Raw genomic sequence first — 23467 nt, forward strand, 5'->3', positions numbered from 1 at the left:
CTGTCTCTCTCTGTCCCAAAAATAAATAAACGTTGAAAAAAAAATTTTTTTTAAATAAAAATAAAACTGTTAATTATTTTACCAGAAAAACTGATTTATTCGGGAGCAGCAGAGAATTACAATTCAAGCCACGCAAGCTACAGCAAAACCACAAACAAGTCCAAAGCACAAAGGAGAAGTTGGCTCTTTCATAGAGAAAAGGGGGGTGGGGGACTTGGGAGGAGCTGTTGTAAACAAAAAGTCCATTGGAGTAAACCGGGAGTCGGAAGTGTAGTGGCTTTTCATTGGTTGAGTTGTGTGTGACAGTCTCTCATTGGCTAGGCTGTTGCTGGGCTGGGAGAAAATCTTTCTTCCTCTGCTGGGATTGTAAAGCAGGCTTCTCTTTGGGAACGCAGGTCTGTCTCTTTCTGTTTGCTCTGCAAAGGGCTGTGAGGAATGGTACAGCATGAGAGCTCCCCCTTCTGGCCTTCCAACTCCACTTTAAATGAGACTTTCTTATAAAAAAAGATAACTGACATTTTCCTTATTCAGTTTCACATTTACGAGGAGCATAAGGTTTCAAGGGGCAAAATACAACTTTGCCGTCCAGGTGCAATATTTAGAACATGGTATCTAACCCTGAGGGAAAACCCTTGTCCTCAGAACTAGCAAGACCATCCTTCATTACCTTCAGCCTGAAACCAAAAGACAGCTCTGGGGCTTTCTAGGATTACCTGGATGTTGTAGGAAGTGGATTCCAAGTTTTTCTAACGTAGCGTCCCCTTTATATGGCATAATTTAGGAAACTATGCCTCACCTTCTACAATGGGACTCACTTTCCATGATGTATTCAAATCCTTAAAAACTTCCCTTTCCTGTGCTTCCACCTTGAGGCTCCCAAAACATCCTTTGCCCTTCTCACTAGTCATTCATTCATGAGAGAGAAGGACATGCTTTAGGTGCTTTTTCAAGCAGAGGCCCATTGGGTATTTTAGTCTCGCTCTGGACTGCGTGGCTGAAGCCATTTCTTGTTGTAGAGCAGTCATGGCAAGAGCAAAGTTGGTTCAGGCGACAATGGATCTTGTGTTAGGTATGTACCCCATGTGTGCCCAAATCCTTCTCCTAACTGAAACACCGCATTTTTTTTTTCACCTCTCATCTTGCCTCTCTTGAGATCCTTTTGCTCACTCCTTCTCACATTACCACCCCCCATTGTTCGAAATCTTAGCGTTGCTGGTCTTCTTCTTTTCCTGACTGGAGGGGACCCACGTGACTGTAAGGCAGCCACTTAAACTTAACTCTTCTGCACTCCGGCCTTTCAGAGCTTCCCCTAACAGACCCAAACCTCACCTTCTCTGTTGATGGCTACTAGCTCCTCACTTCACAAGGAACATTTCAGGCAGGATCTGCCTGAATCTGTAGGTTTCCAGAACCCCATGAATATGAGTGTCAGCCTTACACCCAATCATCCCAGATAACAGAATTCATTCCAGTTGGCGGAACTTATGGTTCTCACGCGGGCCTGCACGTTAGTTAAGGATAGATAGGAGAATTAGTATCTGCACAGATAGCAGATACCTTTTGAGTTGGAACTATGGAACTGAATAAAGGGAATGTCGTTTTAAATGGAGTTGGGAGGTCCCTGGGTGGCTCAGTCAGTTGAGCAGCTCACTCATGATTTCAGCCCACGTTAAGATCTCAAGGTTTACGGGTTTGAGTCCTGAGTTGGGCTCCATGCCGTCAGCATGCAGCCTGCTTGGGATTCTCTCTCTCACCTCTCTCTCTCTCTCTCTCTCTCTCTGCCCCTCCACTGCTATCTCTCTCTCTCTCTCTCTCTCTCAAAAATTAATAAACTTAAATAAACTAAACTAAACTAAACTAAAATGGAATTGGGAGGGGGTACCTGGTTGGCTCAGTTGGAAGAACATGCAACCCTGAATCTTGGGGTCATAGGTTGGAGTCCCACCTGGGATACAAAGAAATAAAAAACAAAACTTCAATTAAAAAAAAGGGGGCCCCTGGGTGGCTCAGTCGGTTAAGCATCCGACTCTTGATTTCAGCTCAGGTCATGATCTCACGGTTAGTGAGTCTGAGCCCCACGTGGGGTTCTGAGCGCTGACGCTGTGGAGCCTGCTTGGGGTTCTCCCTCTGCCGGCCCCCCCCCCCCCCCCCACTTGCGCATGCACTCTCTCTCTCTCTCTTTTTCAAAATAAATAAATATTTCTAAAAAGCAAGGTTCCCTAGAAATGAATAAATAAATAAGGCCGGAAGGGGGAGCGCTCACGCTGTAGCACTCCTCACAGCCCTTTGCAGACCCCACAAGAGACCTTCCTTGCATTTTCCCACAGGAAGAAGTCTGTTTGTACTACACCAGCATGCGGAAGGAAGATTTTCTCCCTGCCCGCCAACAGGGTTGCCTATGGTTTTGCTGTAGCTTGCATGTCTTGAGTTGCAGTTCTCTGCTATTCCTGAACAAGCCCATTTTCCTAGCAAAATAATCAAGAGTTTTACTTTTAAGGTTAGCGGTACTTGATCGGCATTTATGACTGCACGTGGCACAGCAACTCAAGACGGGAGATGCGTGGCTGATCACTTCGAGGATTTATCGGTGCCAAAAGAAGTGGACATATTTAAAACAGAAACTCGGGGCGCCTGGGTGGCGCAGTCGGTTAAGCGTCCGACTTCAGCCAGGTCACGATCTCGCGAGATCTCGCGTGATCTCGCGTGAGTTCGAGCCCCGCGTCGGGCTCTGGGCTGATGGCTCAGAGCCTGGAGCCTGGTTCCGATTCTGTGTCTCCCTCTCTCTCTGCCCCTCCCCCGTTCATGCTCTGTCTCTCTCTGTCCCAAAAATAATAAATAAACGTTAAAAAAAATTAAAACAGAAACTCATATGGGCGATAAGATCCAGAAGCAAAGGGGGAACTTGCTAAAGCCTGCTCAGAAACCTGCCCCCATTCCACAGCAGACAGAATGTTAAATCTCCTCTCTCTACGCGGATCAAAGCTTCCCCGTGTAAGAGGGCTACTGCTTAACCACTGTTGCTAAGTTTCTGCTGGAACCATTTTGCTCTCTCTGGGATGTTGCTTTTGCCCCGTCTTGACTGAGCGCATGAATGGATTGTTAAATCTAAAATTGCAAAACTCTCAGAGAAACTTGGCCTTCCATGGTCCGAGGTTTTATCTTCGGCTTTGATGACTTTCGAATCTCCACCCACATCAACTCTTCTTCTATGAGACACTTACTGGAGCATCTGTGAGAATTCCACACATGGCATGGGCTACAGAAGACTCTGGTCTGGTCATTTCAGACCTTCCCAAATATTGCGACGGACTGACTGACTATGCCCATGCCTTATCAACAGGTTAACACTGTGTTTCCTCCAGTCTTCCCATCTAAACTAGTCCACATATAAAAGTTGGGGATTTGGCTCTCTGGAAACCTCACTATCAAAAGATTAACCTTGAACTTCGTCCGAAGGGTTCGTATATGCAAGTCTCAGTTTTCCTACCTGCACCCAAGAGCGCTGTAGCTCTGATTCTCCATCCCACACGTTTCTTGGCATATCCTCTGTCCACAATCACACCTGTAAGCTCTAAATATCCCAGAGTTTTTAAACTTAATAATAGACTTTATGTTTTTGAAGAATAGTTTTAGATTTACAGGGGAAAAAATGAGCAGGTAAGTACAGAAGGCTTCTATATACCTCTCCCACATGCACATAACATCTTACATTATATGATACGTTTGTTACAATGAATGAATCAATGTTGATACATTATTATTAGATGAAGCCCATAGTTTATCCAGACTTCCCAAGCTCTTGACCTAATGCCCTTTTCATGTATCCGACTCCCATCCAGGATGCTGCATTCAGTTGTCCTGTCGTTGCAGGCTCTGCTTGCCCATGATAGTTTGTCAGACGTTCCTTGTTTTTGATGAACTTGGCAGTTCTGAGTAGTACTGGTCAGGTATACTGTAGGACGTGCCTCCATGGGAATTTATCTCATGATTTTCTCATAATTAGACTGCGGTTATAGGACTTGGGTAAGAAGATCATTAAGGTAAAGTGTCATTTTCCCCACATAATATCAAAGGTACTGTGCTGTAATAGGAAATATATTTGGTCTTTGTCTCTGGTCACTGAAAAAACTCCTAGAACCCACGGAATTCCCTGAGTGATAAGAGTGTCTGTTATTTATAAGGAGCCCCTTTTGAGTACACCCGAGTTTATGCTAGTAAGCTGACTTAGAAGGGATCCCTAGACAACCTCGGGTTGGAACTGATCACCAGACAGATCAAGTGATTTAAGGTCGAAACTTTCAGCTCCAGCCATTGATCTCTGGGAAGAAAGGGGGGAGGGGGAGTATCACAGATTAAATTCTATAAAAACTCTTGAACAACAAGATTTGATGAGCTTCCAGGTTGGTGAACTCATCCACATGTCCAGAGGGTAGTGCACCCCAGTTTCATGGGGACAGAAACTCCTGCACGTGGGACTCTACCAAACCTGGCCCTACATACCTCTTCATCTGGCTGTTCATCAGTATCCTTTATAATATCCTTTATAATAAGTACTTACTTATATACTTTATCGTTTTTTTTTTGGGGGGGGGGACAGAGAGAGACAGAGCATGAACGGGGGAGGGGCAGAGAGAGAGGGAGACACAGAATCGGAAGCAGGCTCCAGGCTCTGAGCCATCAGCCCAGAGCCCGACGCGGGGCTCGAACTCACGGACCGCGAGATCGTGACCTGGCTGAAGTCGGACGCTTAACCGACTGCGCCACCCAGGCGCCCCACTTATATACTTTATAATAAGTACTCACTGGTAAGTGTAAGTCAATGTTTCCCTGAGCTTTGTGAGCCATTCTAACAAATGATCAAATCCAAGGAGGAGGTTGTGGGAACCTCTGATTTATAGTCAATCAGTCAGTGGCACAGGTAACAATCTGGACTTGGAATTGGCATCTGAAGTGGGGACAGTCTTGTGAGACTGAACCTTTAACCTTTAGGATATTGATGAGGGAGCATGAGGCAAGCTGAGACCCCGTAAACGCCCTCCAGCCTCCGGCCTCTGGTGGGATACAAGTGACAATCCTCAAGCGCTCCTGGCTGCCTTAAAGCTAAGAGAAGGAGAAAACAAAGGGCTAACTGATAGAGATCACAGTCCTGCAGGACATAAGTTTACAAACGTCTTAGTAAATTACAAGAAAAAAGCAATCTTATCAATAGCCTAACCTCCAGAAACCCATGGACTCAATTTCCTGGAACGCTAACATCACCTTCCCCTCCATGGCAATGTAGGGAACAAAGGCAAGACAAAAATATAATACAATTAAATTTCTTTGTAACCTGCAGCCCACTGACAAATATTTGAGATAGGCAGAGTAAAACATTCCTCCAATAAACTCCCAACTGTCTTGTCTTAAAGTTAATGCCTTACTAGAGGGAAAACGACCTTAGCTTGACAATAGCAAGACCTCTGGTATCTTCTGAGTCTTCTTTAGCATATCAAGTCCTTCTGGAAGCCTCCCTTTGCCTTTACCTCCCTCACTCCATAGCATATAACCAGTCACTCTTCACAACCCCAGTGCAGCTCTTTCTGCCCACGGGTCCTGTCCCCATGCTTTAATAAAATCACCTTTTTGCACCAAAGACATCTCAAGAATTCTTTCCTGGCCATCAGTTCTGGACCCCCACCACCACTCTAAAACCGCATCAGATATGATGCTAACTCCAGGTAAAGAGGGTCAGAATGGAGTCCAATTTGGAGGACACCCAGTCAGTGTCTGCTGAGACTTGAAGAATTGCATGGTGGTCTTGGAGAGCTCAGAAATGAATATATATACAATATATCCGAAGTTGGATGCTTAACCGACTGGACCACCCAGGCGCCCCTGGCTGTGCTTTTTATATACATCACCGAAAAACAATCTGTGAAAGAAAAAAACTGATTACTGGACTTCATTAAGATTAAAAACTTCTGCTCTGTGAAAGACATCGTCAATAGAATAAGAAGACAGGCTTCAGATTGGGAGGAACTTTTTGCAAAAGGTGTATCTGATAGGGGTGCCTGGGTGGCTCAGTCGGTTGAGTGTCTGACTTCGGCTCAGGTCATGATCTCACAGTTCGTGGGTTCGAGCCCTGCATCAGGCTCTGTGCTGACCGCTTGCTCAGAGCCTGGAGCCTGCTTCAGATTCTGTGTCTCCTACTCTCTCTGCCCCTCCCCCCATTCACGCTTTGTCTCACTCTGTTTCTCAAAAATAAATAAATGTAAAAAAAAAAATTTATAAAGGTGTATCTGACAAAGGACTGTGAGCTAAAACAAAGGACTATTAACAGAGAAAGTAAACAACCCAAACCCAATAAAAAATGGGCAAAAGATGGAGCAGATACCTCACCAAAGAAGATATCCAGAGGGCAAACAAGAATATGAAGATGCACACGAGATATCATTAGGGAAACGCAAATTAACACAACAATGACATACCACTACACACCTATTAGAATTGCCAAAATCCAAAACACTGACAACACTGAATGTTGATGAATTTGTGCAGCAACAGAAACTCTCATTCCTGGCCAATGGGAATGCAAAACGGTCCGTTTGCTTCGTAAGACAATTTGGCAATTTCTTCCGAAACGAAACTGACTCTTAGCCTACAAGCCAGCAAATGCATTCCTCGGTATTTCCTTGAAAGAAGTGAAAACTCGTGTCCACACAAAAACTTGAACATGGATTTTTATAGCAGCTTTATTCATAATTGCCGGAAACTGCAAGTCATCAAGATGTCCTCCAGTAGGTGAACGCATAAACTGTGGTACGTCCAGACGGTGGAATATTATGCAGTGCTATAAAGAAACGAGCTATCAAGCTATTGAAAGACTTAGAGGGAACTTGAATGTATATTCCTAAGTGAAAGAAGCCAATCTGAAAAGACTACATATGATTCCAACTATATGACATTCTGGAAAAGGCAAAATTATGGAGGCAATAAAAAGTTCAGTGGTTACCAGGAGCTCGTGGGGGCCGAGAGGGATGGATGGATGAATAGATGCAACACGGGATTTTTTTTTTTTAGGGCCGTGAAAGTATTTTGTATGAAACTATAATGGTGGACACATGACATCATATGTTTGTTAAAGCCCAGAGAAAGTGACACAGGCAGGGCAGGTGCGATGACCCAGAGGGGGTCCCATAGGTCCAGCCAAGAGGGTGTTTGGCACTGAGCAGGATGGAAATCAAATGCAAACCAGCAGGAAGTAAGAGCAGAGTTTATTGAAGATGTAGTGAGAACAGATACAGACAGAGCATCTGGAAGAGACTCAGAAAGGAAAAGAATAATGACTCTCCTGTTTGTTTGGGGTCTGAAGTTTTTACTGAAGAGTGTGGTCTGGTATGCATGCCCTCTTGGGCATCGAGGACCTAGTCGGATAAGAACGAGTACCTGGGTGTCCTCCATAAGTCACTTATGCCCTGGTCTCGGTGTCTGGAGTCAGTTGTCTTGGAAACCTACATGAAACCCCACCTGGTCACCCCTTTAGATGTTAGCTATTTGCTAGAAGACTCCAAAGAAATCATTAACTCCTTGCCATCTACAAGGAGGACATACAATAGGCATACATAAGCTGAGGGTGGGGGGGTGGTCCTCACAAGAATAGAAGCAGGAAAAGGAGTTTTTTAACAGGGTCCTTTCAGTTTCCCTGTCTCAAAAGTACAACACAGTGAACTCAAATGTAAACTGAAGGTTAATTTTGCTTGATAACGATGTGTCAATGTCAGCTCATAGATTGTAACAAATGCACAACACTCTGCAGATGTTGAGGGAGGAGAACCTAAGTGCACATGTGCGGGAAAAGGTATATGGGAACACTATACATTCTGTTCAATTTTGCTGTACCTAAAACTGCTCTAAATATACTGTCTATTAATTTTTAAAATTTAATCCTTTACCTTATGCCTGTTTGATAGTCTACAATAAAAAAAGACAGGGGCACCTGGGTGGCTCAGTCGGTTAAGCAACTGACTTGGGCTCAGGTCATGATGTCACAGTTCGTGGGTTCGAGCCCTGCCTCGGGCTCTGTGCTGACAGCTCAGAGCCTGGAGCCTGCTTCGGATTCTGTGTCTCCCTCTCTCTCTGCCCCTCCCCCATTTTTGCTCTGTCTCTCTCTCTCTCTCTTAAAAATAAATAAAATGTAAAAAAAAAAAATTAAAAATTAAATTAAATTAAATTTAAAAAGACAGGAAATAACAAAGTGTTGGCAAGGACGTGGAGAACAAGGAACACTTGTGCACTGTTGGTAGGCATGGAAATTGACATGGCCACTGTGGAAACAGTATGCGGGCTCCTCAAAAAAACAGAAATACCGTATGATGCAATAATTCCACTAACTGGGTATTTACCCAAAGGAAAAGAAAACACTAATTTGAAAAAGATATATGCACCCCTATGTTTATTGCAGCATTATATACAATAGCCAACATATGGAAGCAACCTAGAAGTCCACCGATAGATGAATGGATAAGGAAGATGTGGACGGAATATTATGCAGCCATAAAAAAGGATGAGTGTGTGCCATTTGTGACAACACAAATGGACCTAGAAGGTACTAAGCCAAGTGAAAGAAGCCACATTGAGAAAGACAAATACCATACGATTTCATCCATACGTGGAATCTAAAAAAAAAAAAAAAAATCCCAAATGGATAAACAAAAAGCAGAATCAGATCTATAAATACAGAGAATAAACCGACGGTTGCCATAGGGAAGGGAGATGGGCGAAATGAGTAAAGGAGAGTGGGAGATAAAAGGTTTCCAGTTATTGGGGCGCCTGGGTGGCGCAGTCGGTTAAGCGTCCGACTTCAGCCAGGTCACGATCTCGCGGTCTGTGAGTTCGAGCCCCGCGTCAGGCTCTGGGCTGATGGCTCAGAGCCTGGAGCCTGTTTCCGATTCTGTGTCTCCCTCTCTCTCTGCCCCTCCCCTGTTCATGCTCTGTCTCTCTCTGTCCCAAAAATAAAAATAAAACGTTGAAAAAAAAAAAGGTTTCCAGTTATAGAATGATTAGGTCACAGGAATGAGGGTTGTAGCATGGGAAGTACCGTCGATATTGTGGTCACATTGTATGGGGACAGATGGTAGCTTCCTCGTGGTGAGCACAATGCATAAACGTGTATAATCACTACACTACACACCCGAAACTAGTGTGTGTCAGCTACACTCAAATAAAAAAAAATAATTAAGACGAATCCTTCAGGGACATATTGAGCCATTAAAAATCTCTGACTGCTGGGACACCTGGGTGGCTCAGTCAGTTGAGCGTCCAACTTTGGCTCGGGTCATGATCTCGCGGTTTGTGGGTTCGAGCCCCGCATTGGGCTCTGTGCTGACAGCTCAGAGCCTGGAGCCTGCTTCGGATTCTAGGTCTCCTCCTCTCTCTGCCCCTCCCATGCTCATGCTTTGTCGCTCTCTGTCTCTGATAAAAAAACGTTAAGGAAAAAAAAAAGAAAAAGAAAAAATCTCTGATTGCTAATCTGAATATTTATTCGATAGCAACTTAGTATAAAAGTTGATGCATTTGGGTTCTCTGCTTTTCTTTGCCTCCCTTCTTCTTTACCCACTACTTTAAAAGTACTGTCTAGGGGCGCTTGGGTGGCTCAGTCAGTTAAGCGTCCGACTTCGGCTCAGGTCACGATCTCGCGGTTCGTGAGTTCAAGCCCCGCGTCGGGCTCTGTGCTGATGGCTCAGAGCTTGGAGCCTGTTTCAGATTCTGTGTCTCCCTCTCTCCCTGACCCTCCCCCGTTCATGCTCTCTCTCTGTCTCAAAAATAAATAAACGTTAAAAAAAATAAATTAAAAAAAGTACTGTCTACTCATTTACAACCCCCCAATTTTTCTACTTTGGAAAGTATTTTCTTTGATTTTACTTATTTTATTTAAGCAAAAAATTACAAATACTTATTTTAATCCATTAGCGCAGAGTTATAAATACCTTTACCTTCCTTCCAGACAATATAGGGAACTCGGAATATCCATCACTTTGTCCCATTTCGATTACTATGATTTTTAGGTATGCATGGCAATGCCATCATTCTAACCCCACAGGAGATAGTATTTCTGTTTTGTTTTTTTTTTTTTAATTTTTTTTCAACGTTTTATTTATTTTTGGGACAGAGAGAGACAGAGCATGAACGGGGGAGGGGCAGAGAGAGAGGGAGACACAGAATCGGAAGCAGGCTCCAGGCTCCGAGCCATCAGCCCAGAGCCCGACGCGGGGCTCGAACTCACGGACCGCGAGATCGTGACCTGGCCGAAGTCGGCCGCTTAACCGACTGCGCCACCCAGGCGCCCCCTATTTCTGTTTTACACAGAGAATGAACAGTTGCATGAGTCCACAAACACACCCCTCTCTCATATCGTCATTCCTTTCACCCTGAAGATTTCACCTGGAATCACTTTTCCTTGTTCTTAATTATAATCATTAGCATTGAGTGTTATGTGGGTTAATTTCCCATTAACCTTTTCTTTTTTGGCTTGAAGTAATCTTTTTTAAGATATCTTTTTTCTTGAGGGACACTTTTGCTATGTATAGAAATCTAGGTTGGTGGTAATTTCTTCAGCAGTTTGAAAAGATCCTTTCACCGGGTCCCTGAACCACAGCTATCTAGCGGGAGCGAGAAGTGATAAGTAACCTATTTTGCTGTAGTCTCCTGGTATGAGGTTAGGTTCGGAATGTAAGTACTAAGATTGAGATTGAGGTGGTGATGGGATGGGGTTTTGGGTTGGGAGGGGCAGCAAGTGTTCATGCGTAGGAGAAATACAAAATGAGTATTTGGTTACCAAACTGATGGATTGTTTTTGAAGCCAGTTATATTTGCTCACCGATCTCTTTTTCTCTTTCTGTACACCCAGCTTCCCTGACATTTAATTTGGACCGTTGCAAATTAGTTTGGGGCAATGAAAAATGGACAGATGTAACCGTGAAATTGCGTCTTCATTATGTCTTCATTTTGTGCCCCTTCCTGGTATGGCCTCCTTGGACCTCCGTTTTCACCTCTCCAGGATTTAGTGCTCCCTGGTGGGCTAGAGGCCCAGGCGGTGGTGGGCTGATTCTGTCTTGATGAGGACAAGGGCCTCCAGCCAACGGACATCAAGCTGGGATGTCTTGCGATCATATATTTGTACCTGGATCTGGCTGCTCTGAATACGACAGGGTAGTCAGGAGAGGCGCAGGTTTTGGTTCCTGTGACAGTGATATTCTCTTTGACCAACCTCTACTTAGACACTTCCGAATTCTCTTCTCAACTAGGCCCTGGCTTTCAGACTTCCATGTTTCTCTCTGCATTGTCTAATTGTAGCAAGAACCCTAAAGTCAGTTTGACCAGAACTACCCTCCATATCGGATCACGGGTGATATCTGATCCAGTCCCTCATTCCCCAACACCCCCCAGGTCTGATCATCCTGACCTGCCTTCAGCAAGAATCTTGTTAAGTCGGTTCAGTTGGAACCCCTCTTATCCCCTGATGTATCCTCTTAGTAATTTCCCATCCCCTCCCTCCCACCTGCGCCTATAAATTCCTACTTTTCCTTGTTCTCTCTGGAGAACAAGGAAACTCTTGTTCTCAAACTCTTTCTCACTACAAACTCCTACTGCAGTGGTCCCTATACTTAACACGATAGGGCTCGTGAAGAAAGTCCGCCTTATCATTCTCAACAAGTGTCTTGTATAACTTTTTCTTTAATGCCTGAGAACCAGAGATGAGTAATGGTATCTCATCTTATGTAACAAACGTGAAACCATGTGAGTTCCATTGCCCACTTAGGCCTGAGGGCATCTAACCCTGCTGTTCTCAAATGTTGAGTCATGTGGCCTGTAAGAATCTGTCCCTTGTGCACTAGGCCTGCCTGTAGTTGATGAAACTCTCCCGCATGATGTATTTCAAAGAATACAAAAAAATAACCAAATGGTAAAAAGTGTGCGCTCATGTAAGCATTATCATCATTACCTCTGCTGCTACTTGCTGAATGAGACTCATTATTTTGACAAATAAGTTACCATGCAGAGAACGGTCTCTGATTTGCCCTCTCACAGCAGGGTTTGTGACTTGTGATAACAATGATGATGATGATGAATCTTTTTAAAAACATTATTATTTTGAGAGAGAGAGAGCGCGCGACTGGGAAAAGGGCAGAGAGAGGGAGACATGATCTGAGCCAAAACCAGGAGTCAGACGCTTAACGGACTCAACCATCCACGCACCCCATAACGACTCTTAAGTATCCAGCAGTAAGCACACCCTGGGCCTTGTTACTTACCAAGACTCCTTTTTCTCAAATTGGAGTCCCCTGGACTGCTTGTTCACATGCAGAACGCTGGGCCCCACCCGCAAAATTTCCAAGTACCTAGGTTTGGGCTGTTGGCCCCCAAACGAGGATTTTTAACAAATTCCCAGATGATGCTAATGCAAATTCCCAGATGATGCTGAGAAGCACTGAATTAGAGCTACATTCCATGTTAGTACACAGACCCCGCAGATCAGGTGTTACCTTCAATTGTCAGTGTGAACCTGGGCCCCCCCAAAAGGTCTGAGAATTGCAGGACCAGCCTCTGTCCCCGCACGCAGAAATGGGTATCCCGTGATACACACCTGAGGGCGACTGGGACTTGGTTCCAGAAAGAGAAGTCTGGAGACAGCCCCGTTAATAGGAAAAGCTCGCGCTCCGGTGTCAACAGAGAACCAGAAGGAACCAGTGAGAAGCAGGTAACGGAGCGCGTGCCAACATCCCCCCCCTCCACCCGGCACCGCCCCCTCGCACCGATAACCCCCACCCAGAGTCACCCCCTCGCACTACCCCCCCCAGACTCCCCCAAGTGCCACCCCAGCACCGCCCCTGCGCTCCGCCCTCCAGTTCCATACCACCACCCCGCACCGCCCCTAAGCACCACCCCCTCGCACCGCCCCCAGAATCCACCCCAGCACTCCACCCCTCGCTTCGCCGCCCACAATGTCGCCCTCTCCCCACAGCCGCCCCCTCTCACCACACCCCGAGCACCGCCGCCTCGCCCCTCCCAAGCAGCGGCCCCCAGCACCGTCCGCAGAACCACCGCCCAGCACTCCCTCCTCGCTCCGCCTTCAACACCGCCCCCCTAGCATCACCCACCCGCGCGCTCTCCCCAGTGCCACCACCTCTCATCGCCCCCAGCACCGCCCCAGCTCCGCCCCCTCGCACCGCCCCCAGCACCATCCCAGCTCCACCTCCTCGCCCCGCCCCCAGCACCGCCCCGGATCCGCCTCCTCGCCCCGCCCCCAGCACCGCCCCAGCACTGCCTCCTCGCCCCGCCCCCAGCACCGCCCCGGATCCGCCTCCTCGCACCACCCCCAGCACCGCCCCAGCACTGCCTCCTCGCACCGCCCCCAGCACCGCCCCCAACACCGCCCCAGATGCGCCTCCTCGCTGAGCCCTCCAGCACCGCCCCAGATCCACCTCCTCGCACCGCCCCCAGCACCGCCCCAGCTCTGCCTCCTCGCACCGCCCCCAACACCGCCCCAGCTCCGCCCCTTCTCACCGCCCCAGCTCCACCTCCTCGCACCGCCCCCAGCACCGCCCCGGGGCCGCCCCCTCGCTCAGCCCTCCGGCGGGGCCGAGCGTGGGCGGGACGAGAAACGCAGGTCTTTGGAGGCTGAACCAGGAGTCCGCGCCTGGCGCCGGGCCAATGACAGCCCTTGAGCTCGGCGCCGCTTCGGGCCGGAACTTCCTGCGTTCCAGGCCAGCCAGTCCTAGCCCGGGCCGGGTGTGCGCGCCGGCGTCACTCGTGGCTTTTCCGGAGCCGGGGGCTGGGACCCTGCTCCGTGCCGCGCCCCAGAGACACGGGTCCGCCCGGTCCGGCTGTGCCCCGCGTCCCGCGCGCCTGCACTAGCCGGGAGCCCGAGGGCCCGCCGCACCTGGGGCCAGGCGAGGGAGAGGGGCACTGGGGGCCCACTCGTCTCTGGCGGCTGCTCTGCGAGACCGGGTCCCGATGGCGGCGGCTGCGGCGCTCAGGGACCCGGCGCAGGTGAGTGCCCAGGTGTATGCCGCGACCCCTACGTTCGCGTGCCCCGCACCTGGACCGCGGAGGTGGGCCTTGTCTGTCTTCTGTCGTCTCCCACCTCTCTCCGGGTTTTGAGTCTGGGAGCGCTGGAGGGGAGCCACGCCCGGTCCGGGGTGCTGAATCCAGGCCGGCGATTATACAGAGCGCTTCCCATTTCCGAAATCTTAGGACGCGAGGAAGGGTTTTCTAGGCACGGGAATCGGCGTGCACAAATGCCTGGAGGTGAGATTGACCTGAGTGTTCCGGAGAGCAGCTGGGAGACCGTGAGCCCCGGAATGGCAGGCTGAGGAGCTTGATCTCTATTCTGACTGTGTTGGGAGCCATAGATGGGTTAGAGTAAAAGAGGAAACACCTGACTCGGGTCTTGACAGGCTCCCTGTGGATGCAGAGTGGAAAATTGACTTGGGGTAAGGGTGGAGGCAGGAGGACCAAGGAGTCCGCTATTGCAGTAGTTCGGATGAGTAGTGCAGGTGGCTGGAGGTAGAAATGATTGGGTTCTAGATCCGCCTTTTAAGTCAGGCTGACCAGATTTTCTGATGTGGAAGGTGAGAAGGAAAAGGGGTGGTTTTTGGCTTCAGCAGCTGGAAGGATGGATTGCCATCAACTGAGATGGGAGGTTGGGTGTAGAAGGAATATTCAATATAAAAGTAGAAGTGAGGCTTTGGCCCTTTTGAGCTCTGATGTTCTAGAGACGCCTGAATGGAGTTGAGTGGGCAGGTAGACACCAATTTTGGTGTTTTGGTGAGGTTTGGTTAAGGTTATGAGAGACCGAATACACAAGAGGACAAAGGCTAGACCATACATAAAAATAGAATTCTGACCCACAACCTGCAGGGACCTGCCCAGGAAACCAACCTCTTTATCTACAATAAACAACCCAGGAAGCAGCCTGCTTAAATTAGAGTTCAGGAAGCCAGATTGCTATCTCTAGTGACAATCCAGGAACAATAGTTTCTGTAACAACTGCCCCCAAATGACCAGGGCTTGATTAATAACTGACAGCTTCTGTAATTTGTGTTCCCGCTTCCACCTTGGGACCAAGGAGAGAAAGCCAAATATGCACCCCTAACCCATCACATAGGACGCCCCATTTCTAGTTAGCCTGTCTGCCGCTTCCCCGTGCCCACAGCCCCCAGTCAGGGCACATCTGAAGCCTTCCCGTTTCCTCTATAAAGCTTTCCCACGCCTCTGCCTGCCTTGGAGGTGGCCAAACATAAGTGATGGTAGCGCTCTCCCTTGCTATAGCAAGCTCAGTATAAATACCCTTGCTTGGGGCGCCTGGGTGGCGCAGTTGGTTAAACGTCCGACTTCAGCTCAGGTCACGATCTCGCGGTCCGTGAGTTCGAGCCCCGCGTCGGGCTCTGGGCTGATGGCTCAGAGCCTGGAGCCTGTTTCCGATTCTGTGTCTTCCTCTCTCTCTGCCCCTCCCCCGTTCATGCTCTGTCTCTGTCTCAAAAATAAATAAACATTAAAAAAAATTGGTTAAATACCTTTGCTTTTCTTATTTGGTTGCTCTTTGTTTATTTCCACAGTTAAAATATCTAAAATGTGGCATCTGGTATGTGGACGAGGGTGTGGTTGTGTGTCCAGTTCAGGAGGGTGAACTTGCAGGTCATGGTGGCAGTGACACTAGAGGGAAAGAGGAAGGTGGGGCCTGAGAACTGAGAACAGGGGACTATGATTGGCTTGTTTGGCATTATAAAGACAGACATGGGGGCACCTGGGTGGCTCAGTCAGTTGAGCATCCAACTTCAGCTCAGGTCATGCTCTTGTGATTCGTGAGTTCAAGCCCCACAGGGGTTCGCTTCTGTCAGCCTGTCGGCACAGAGCCTGCTGGGGATCCTCTGTCCCCCTCTCTCTGCCCCTCCCCCACTTGCGCTCTCCCCAAAATAAATATTTTTTAAAAAAGACAAACATGAAGAGTAGCGCTCGTGGTGGTGGGGGACAGCTGGTGGGCTGTGTAAGGAGGGAGGAGTCTGGCAGGTGGTGTGGATTTGGGTGGGATGGGGAGGCTCAGCAGTAATGGAGCTGTTGTTACACTGAGCCCTGGGCTGTGCTTATTCACCCCTTTGCGTTCCCAGCAGGCCTTTGTAGTGACCCTTGATGGGGCCTCGAGGTTTTCAGTTGGGCTGGGGAATTAGCTCAGGGGCAAGTGGGGTCAGCTGGGAGAGCCACTAGACCCTGAGTGGGTGAGAACCAGAGTCACAGAGTGTGACTGATGAAGGGACAGGATGTGCCACACCGAAGTGGAGGAGGCCCAAGGGTATCTGATGTCTGTGTGGTTCTGCATGGCTTAGATTGAAGCCAGAAAAGGGCCGGGCGGGGAGACCTTTTGGTCTGTGTTGCCCTTGGCAGTGGGAGCCACCCAAGGGTCTGGGTTGTATTTGCTAAGAATTTCTGGATGCCATGTGCAGAGTGACATGTGAGGGTCCTTGGAGGTGGCTATGATGTGGGCTTGGATGGGGGAGGGTACAGTGACAATAGGGATACAAGGTGCAGTCCAGGCCGTGTTATGTGTATAGGAGTGTGAGGGGCACCTGGGTGGCTCAGTCAGTTAAGCGTCTGACTTCGGCTCAGGTCATGATCTCACAGTTTGTGGGTTCGAGCCCCACGTCAGGCTCTGTGCTGACAGCTCAGAGCCTGGAGCCTGCTTTGGATTCTGGATTCTGTGTCCCTCTCTCTCTCCCCCTTTCCCGCTCACACCGTCTCTCTCTCCCTCCCTCTCCCTCCCTCTCCCTCCCTCTCCCTCCCTCTCCCTCCGTCTCCCTCTCTCTCTCTCAAAAATAAATGGACATTAAAAAAAAATTAAAAAAAAAAAAAGGAGTGAGTGTGAGCCGTTGGCCCCAGGGGCCTGGTACTGGGGATTAAGGGAGAAGACTGAGTCCATGTTTGTATGTGGAAAGCCTGAAGTTGGTGGCATGGGAGGGGGCCCACAGAAGAGGGTGGGGCCCTGCACTTCAGGCCCAGAGCTTAGCTGGTGTCTCGCTGCTCACCCGCCTGTGGGGGGACTGACGCGGGTCAGGTGAGGCATGAGAAAAGAGCTGACATCCGTGGAACCAGGGCCTGGGATCTCCTCTGAGTTGGGAAGCTGGGGAGGTGGGGGAGCAGGGGACAGACAGGGAGTCCTGAGGAGAGAAGCTGATCGTGGAATGGACTGTCCCCATCATGGCAGGGCTGTGTGACCTTTGAGGACGTGACCATTTACTTCTCCCAGGAGGAGTGGGGGCTCCTTGATGAGGCTCAGAGACTCCTGTACTGCGACGTGATGCTGGAGAACTTTGCACTTATAGCCTCGTTGGGTAAGGCCTTCGCACCCACCCGGTGTCCCGGGCTCATTTCCGCCTGTCCCCTTTTCCTTCCCGTGGCCAAACCATGGGCAACGCTTCCTTCCCCACTCTCCCGGGACACGTGCTGCAATTTTCAGGGCTAAGCTGCGTGCAGGGTTCCCCTCCCCGCCCGACTCCCTGAGCAGCCCCAATACCTGCTGCCCCAAAACCTTGTGGGGAAGGGGCTGGAATGAGGAATCTTGTAGGCAGCCCAGTGGATCCCGGCCAGCTTGGTCAGTGTCCACCTGGGTGACCTTTTCCTTCGGCTGACGTTTCCTAAGGCCCGACTGCTAGGAATTCTAGGCCCTGCTGTGACCACTGGGATTTTCCGGCCGTACCTCCCCAGTGTGTTCTTTTTTGTAATATTTCACTTTCTTTCCTGTGGTCTGTCAGCAGGTAGTTCACCTGGCCAAGTGCTGGCCACTCACCTGCCCCGTCTTTCCCGTAGGACTTACGTCTTTCAGGTCTCACATAGTTGCCCGGCTGGAGATGGGAGCAGAGCCATGGGTGCCTGACAGAGTGGACATGACTTCCGCCATGGCAAGAGGGGCATACGGTGGGCCCGGCTCTGGTGAGTCGGGGATGGGAGAGCGTGTGACGTCCGTGCTGTCTGCAAATCATAACTGCAGTCTTTCTCGCGTTCGTCATTGTTTGGGTGCCAAAGCCAACGGGCGCATCTCTCTTCGACCTTTCGTTTCCCATTCTTGACGCATCGCCCCCCTGTCATTTTCTGCTGACTTGGGACCCCTGGCTGGGCCCCACCTGTCTGGCCTTCCCATCTCACTCTTGCCACAGCTCCCTCTGTGACAGTCTCCCGCATGGACCTACACTCCTTATGTCATGATATGTGTATATTCCCTTCAGTAGTCCTTAAACACCAGCTACTTACTTGCAGTCAGATTTTCCTGGGCCTGGACACACCTTCTGCACAGGGCTCGTGTGTTACCAACAGCCAAGGCCCCGCCGAAAAGCCTTTATGGAGGAGTTGGAGGGGCGCCTGGGTGACTCAGTCGGTTGAGCATCCGACTTTGGCTCAGGCCATGATCTCCCAGTTTGTGAGTTCGAGCTCCACGTTGGGCTCCGTGCTGACAGCTCAGAGCCTGGAGCCTGCTTCGGAATCTGTGTCTCCCTCTCTCTCTGCCCCTCCCCTGCTTGCACTCTCTCAAAAATAAATAAACATTAAAAAAAATTTTTAGAGGAGTTGGAGACCCCGCCTTTAGGCTCAATACGTGTGCCCCATCATTGTGTCCTTCGTCCTGGTAAGACCCCCCTGTTTTGTGACCTTGCCAGACACAGTACTGTCGAACAGAACCTTCCTCACCCTGACCTCGGGTTTCTTATCTTGCCAGCAATCCCGTGGACTCATTCCTGGGTCAGGCATGCGTTTGTCACGGGGCCGCTTCCTTCCAGCAGAGTTCTTGTTAACTTCACCAGCATTTCTCTGCTTTCAGATTTTTGCTCTGGAACAGAGGGTGAGCATAGTGCGTCTGTGGAAGGAGTGCCACGTGACCGGAATCTCAAGGCAGCTCCGTCTGGCCAGAAGGACTACTCCTGCGACATGTGTGGCCTGCACTTGAAAGACATTTTGGCCCTGGCTGAACACCAGACAGCACATCCCAGGCAGAAGCCGTACGTGTGCCAGGCATATGGGAGAGAGTTCAAGTCCAGTGCGTACCATAACCAGCATCAGATGCAGCAGGGTGTAGACAAGCCTATCAGAAGGGATGAGGTCAGGGCCTCCCTCATGAAGAGCTGCAGAGATGATGCATCAAAGAAACCTTTCACGGTCAGGGAGGGTGGGAAGGACTTTGCGGATGGGAAGGCCGGATCCGGCTTCCTGCCGCATCAGGTCCCTCACAGAGTGGAGGAGCCGCCCCGGGACACTGGTGTCGGGGATCGTCACACCGTCCAAAGCCATAACAAGTGCAGCGAGTCTGGGAACACTTTCAGCGACAAACGCGCACTCGCTCAGCACCAGAGAACCCACGCTGGAGAAAGGCCTTATGAGTGCAACAAATGTGGGATATTCTTTAGCCATGCCTCCGGCCTCCTTCAACACCAGAGAGACCACAACAGAGGAAAGCCTTATGAGTGCCGGGAATGTGGGAAGTTCTTCAGCCAACACTCCAGTCTCGTTAAACATCAGAGAGTTCACACCGGGGAAAGCCCGCACGTGTGCAGCGAATGTGGGAAGTTCTTCAGCCGGAACTCCAACCTCATTCAACATAAGAGAGTTCACACTGGAGAGAAGCCTTATGAGTGCAGCGAATGCGGGAAATTCTTCAGCCAGCGCTCCAACCTCATTCATCATAAGAGGGTTCATACTGGCAGAAGCGCTCACGAGTGCAGCGAGTGTGGGAAATCTTTCAACTGCAACTCCAGTCTCATCAAACATTGGAGGGTTCACACTGGAGAAAGACCTTACAAGTGCAACGAATGCGGGAAGTTCTTCAGCCACATCGCCAGTCTTATCCAACATCAGATAGTCCACACTGGCGAACGGCCTTACGGGTGCAGCGAATGTGGGAAAGCCTTCAGCCGGAGCTCTGACCTCATGAAGCATCAGAGAGTCCACACTGGGGAACGGCCTTATGAGTGCATCGAATGTGGGAAATTGTTTAGCCAGAGCTCCAGCCTCAATAGCCATCGGAGACTTCACACTGGCGAGCGGCCTTATCAGTGCCCCGAATGTGGGAAATTCTTTAACCAGAGCTCCAGCCTCAATAACCATCGGAGACTTCACACCGGCGAGCGGCCTTATGAGTGCCTCGAATGTGGGAAAACCTTCAGGCAAAGGTCTAATCTGAGGCAGCACCAGAAGGTTCACAAACCAGACAGGCCATATAAGTGCAGTGAATGTGGAAAAGCCTTCAGCCAGAGGCCTACCCTCGTCCGGCATCAGAAAATTCACATCAGAGAGAGGAGTGCGGAGAATGTGCTTCCTCCTCCAGCACAACCGTGCGCACTGGAGATAAGCTCTGAGGGCAGGCTTTATGAGGGGGCCATCAGCCAGAGGTTGAACCTTGTTCATCCCAACGTCCACACTGGGAAGATTCCCTATGAATGCTAGTTATGTTGAAAGCTTTCTGGAACAAAGTTGCATTTTTCTCGCCACGGACTTTACCAGACCTTTGTCACTGCGAGTGTTTGTGGTGGGAGCCCTTTCAGCATTCCCAAGGACAGCAGGTCTCCAAGAGTGTGTCTCAGCCAGTCCCTGTGTTCAGACCTCTTCTTGTTTCAAGAGGGAATCCTGTGGAGCCTGAGGCCAAAGGAAGATGTCATTCCCTCCCTCTGTGACCAGTGTAGCTGTGGACACGACCCATCTTTGACCATGAAGACCTGAGCTGGATTCTGCTGGCAGCTTGCAGAAAAGGTTTCCCTTTCGTCAAGGGTGGTTGATCTCCTGTGATGCTCGTGATGGATTTATCCAGACTCCACATTACCTATCCCAGCAACTACCTAGTTCACGTCGCCTTATTGTAAAGCCACCTTTAGTATGTTTTGATCCTTGTGAAGTGGGTTGAGGACACAGTTGAGGTCTCCCAAACTAAAAGGGTCTCCAAACATTGCCTCAGAGGGGACGTTGCAACAGGATGGTGGAGAACACCTCTCGCTCCAGATTGGGCCTCCTTTGTGAGTTGCTATACAAGGCCTCCTGGGGAAGATTGTAGGACTCTGTGGGACTAATGTGATCCGAACGGCATGAATTTTTGTGAACCAGAGATTACCCTGAGGACGGGGCAGTTGTGACAACCTCCACTGCATCTGGGAGCTGCATGAATAGGGCCCCATGTTTCCAGGGGATGCCTCACTTTCCCTAGCACTGTTAAGCAGGCACCATTTACCTGGCACCTGTCAAGGAGCCATACGCCTTGAAGTCTAGCATCTGGTATACTGGTGTCCTAACTAAGCCTTACTGGGCCCAGTTGAGAGCATAATTTGTATGGAAGCACTTGGGGTGACAACGGAGTAGGTGAGGCTGCAGCAAACTAGAGGGAATGTACCTATTCTAAAAGTGCATCCACAGGTGTCTCCTTGAATGTGACTGTGCAGGATTCAGGCTTTGCAGAAATTCTCAGGACCTTCAGACCTCTGTCCTATGACTTAGGCCACTGGCAGAGCAAAACTCTAAAGGTTTTGTGGCCACTAAGGCTCTCTGCACCATTCATGCCACAGCCATTGCTGCCTTGGCAGGAACATGGAGGCTGAGCGAAGGTAGGTCTTGTATTCCAGGGATGTAGCATTTGTGACATAGCCAGCCATTTTTGCCGCCAAGGCATGAGAGAGCGAGAATAGAGTCAACATAGGGTTACCAAACCTAATTTTCTAAAATGAATGTGCAACAATTTCCTTAAATGCTTTAATGAGATAGGATTGTCATGCAACAGTTGTACATATTTGATGTGCACAATTGCATAAGTTTTTCAGTACGTGTTACGCTCAGGGAACCAACACCATCATGATAACGAACGTATCCATCACCCGCAAAGCTACCTCGTGCCTTTTACCGGCCCTCCTTGCCTTCCCAGAAAACCATAAATTTACCTTTTCTTTTTTTCACCGTAGATTTGTTGGCCTTCTTGAATTTTATACAACTGGAGTTATTAAGTACTTATACCCTATATTTGGTCTGTTTTCCTTCACGGCGTAATTTTCTTGAGAATTATCCATGCTGTGTGTAGGAATAGTTCATTCCTTTTGCCACCGAGTAGTGTTCTATTGAGTGAATCCATCATAATTTTTCATGCTTTATTTTTTTAATTAAAAAATATCTGGTAAAATACACTTAACAAAATTTGCCATGGTAACTATCTCTAAGTGCACAGTTCAGGGGTATTAAGAACATTCATATTGTGCCGCCATCACCACCATGCACATCCCGAGCCCTTTTCATCTTGTAAAACAAAGCCTGTACCCGTTAAACAATAACTCCAATGTCCCCCCTCCGCTGAGCCCCTGGAAACTTCCATTCTACTTTCTGTCTCTGTGAATTTGACTACTCCAGATACCTCGTATGAGTGAAGTCATACAGTATTTGTCTATTTGTGACTGGTTTATTTCACTTAGCATAATGTCCTCAAGGTTCATCCATGTTTTATAGCATGTGTCAGAATTTCCTTTTTTTTTTTTTTAAGGCTGAATAATATGCCGTTGAATTTCTATGTCATATTTTGCTTATTCATTAATCTTTCAATGGATATTTGGTTTACTTCCACCTTTTGGCTATTGTGAATCATGCAGCTATGAACATGGGTGTACAAATATCTCTTTGAGACCTTTCTTTCTGTTCTTTTGGATATATACCTGTTAGTGGAATTACTGGATCATATGGTAATTATATGTTTAAGTTTTTGAAGAGCCTGCATACTGTTTTTCACAGTTGCTCTATCATTTTACATTCCTACCAACCGTATACACGGGTTCTAATTTTTCTACATCCTCACCAACACCTGTTTTTTCTACATCCTCACCAACACCAACACCATTTTTAAATATTTGAGTAGCATCTATCCTGATAGATATGAAGTGGTTTCGTGTTTTTATCATGAAAGGGTGTTGGATTTTGTCAAATTCTTTTTTGTATCAATTGAGAGGGTCATATATTCTTTGTTCTGTTAACGTGGTGCATTACACTGATTGATTTTCATATGTCGCACTATCCTTGCATTCCAGGAATAAACCCCACTCCAACATGGTGTATAATCCTTTCAGTATGCTGCTAAACTCTGTTTGCTAGTATTTTGTTAAAGATATTTACATCAGTGTTCATAAGGGATACTGGTCTGTACATTTCTTATAGTATCATTTTCTGGCTTTGGCATCAGGACAACTAAGTTAGGAATTGTTCTCTCCAAGTTTTTGAAATATTCTTAACAAAGATCACTGCTACTTCTTTAATGTGTAAAATTCACCAATAAAGTCATTGGGTCCAGAGGTTTGTTTGTTGTGGGGAGGTTTTTAGTTGCGTATACATTATACTCACTACTTACACGTTCATTGAGATATTCTCTTCATGATTCAGTCTCAATAGGTTTTGTGTTTTTAGGGAGTAGTCTATTTCATCTCAGTTCCATTTT

General features: G+C 48.5%; 1 protein-coding gene and 1 long non-coding RNA gene across 7 annotated transcripts in view; one reads left to right on the forward strand and one right to left on the reverse strand.

Annotated features, from left to right (window-relative positions):
- Positions 1 to 75: 75 nt before the first annotated feature.
- On the reverse strand, positions 76 to 12753 carry LOC121011404 (uncharacterized). The gene is made up of 3 exons (XR_005781607.1): positions 12623 to 12753; positions 1883 to 1945; positions 76 to 426 (listed from the first exon to the last, which is right to left on the reverse strand). It is a non-coding gene; the product is annotated as an uncharacterized LOC121011404 (long non-coding RNA).
- A 905-nt stretch (positions 12754 to 13658) lies between these two features.
- ZNF792 (zinc finger protein 792) overlaps positions 13659 to 23467 on the forward strand; it is a 35028-nt gene continuing 25219 nt past the window's right edge. For 4 of the 6 annotated variants that reach the window (XR_005781655.1, XR_005781654.1, XR_005781656.1 and 1 more), the window contains exons 1-4: positions 13660 to 14028; positions 17237 to 17363; positions 17839 to 17961; positions 18842 to 21605. Coding sequence is in view for 2 of the 6 variants with exons in the window: in XM_040446175.1 (XP_040302109.1) it covers positions 13993 to 14028; positions 17237 to 17363; positions 17839 to 17961; positions 18842 to 20460 (1905 nt within the window). In the remaining 4 variants the exon portion in view is untranslated. Of the gene's footprint in view, positions 14029 to 17236; positions 17364 to 17838; positions 17962 to 18841; positions 22314 to 23467 lie in introns of those variants that run through there. The other 2 variants (XM_040446176.1, XM_040446175.1) reach the window with 2 other exon arrangements.

The sequence above is a fragment of the Herpailurus yagouaroundi genome, unplaced genomic scaffold (genome assembly GCF_014898765.1).
Source record: "Herpailurus yagouaroundi ecotype Mexico unplaced genomic scaffold, PumYag 194, whole genome shotgun sequence".
NCBI lineage: Eukaryota > Metazoa > Chordata > Mammalia > Carnivora > Felidae > Herpailurus > Herpailurus yagouaroundi.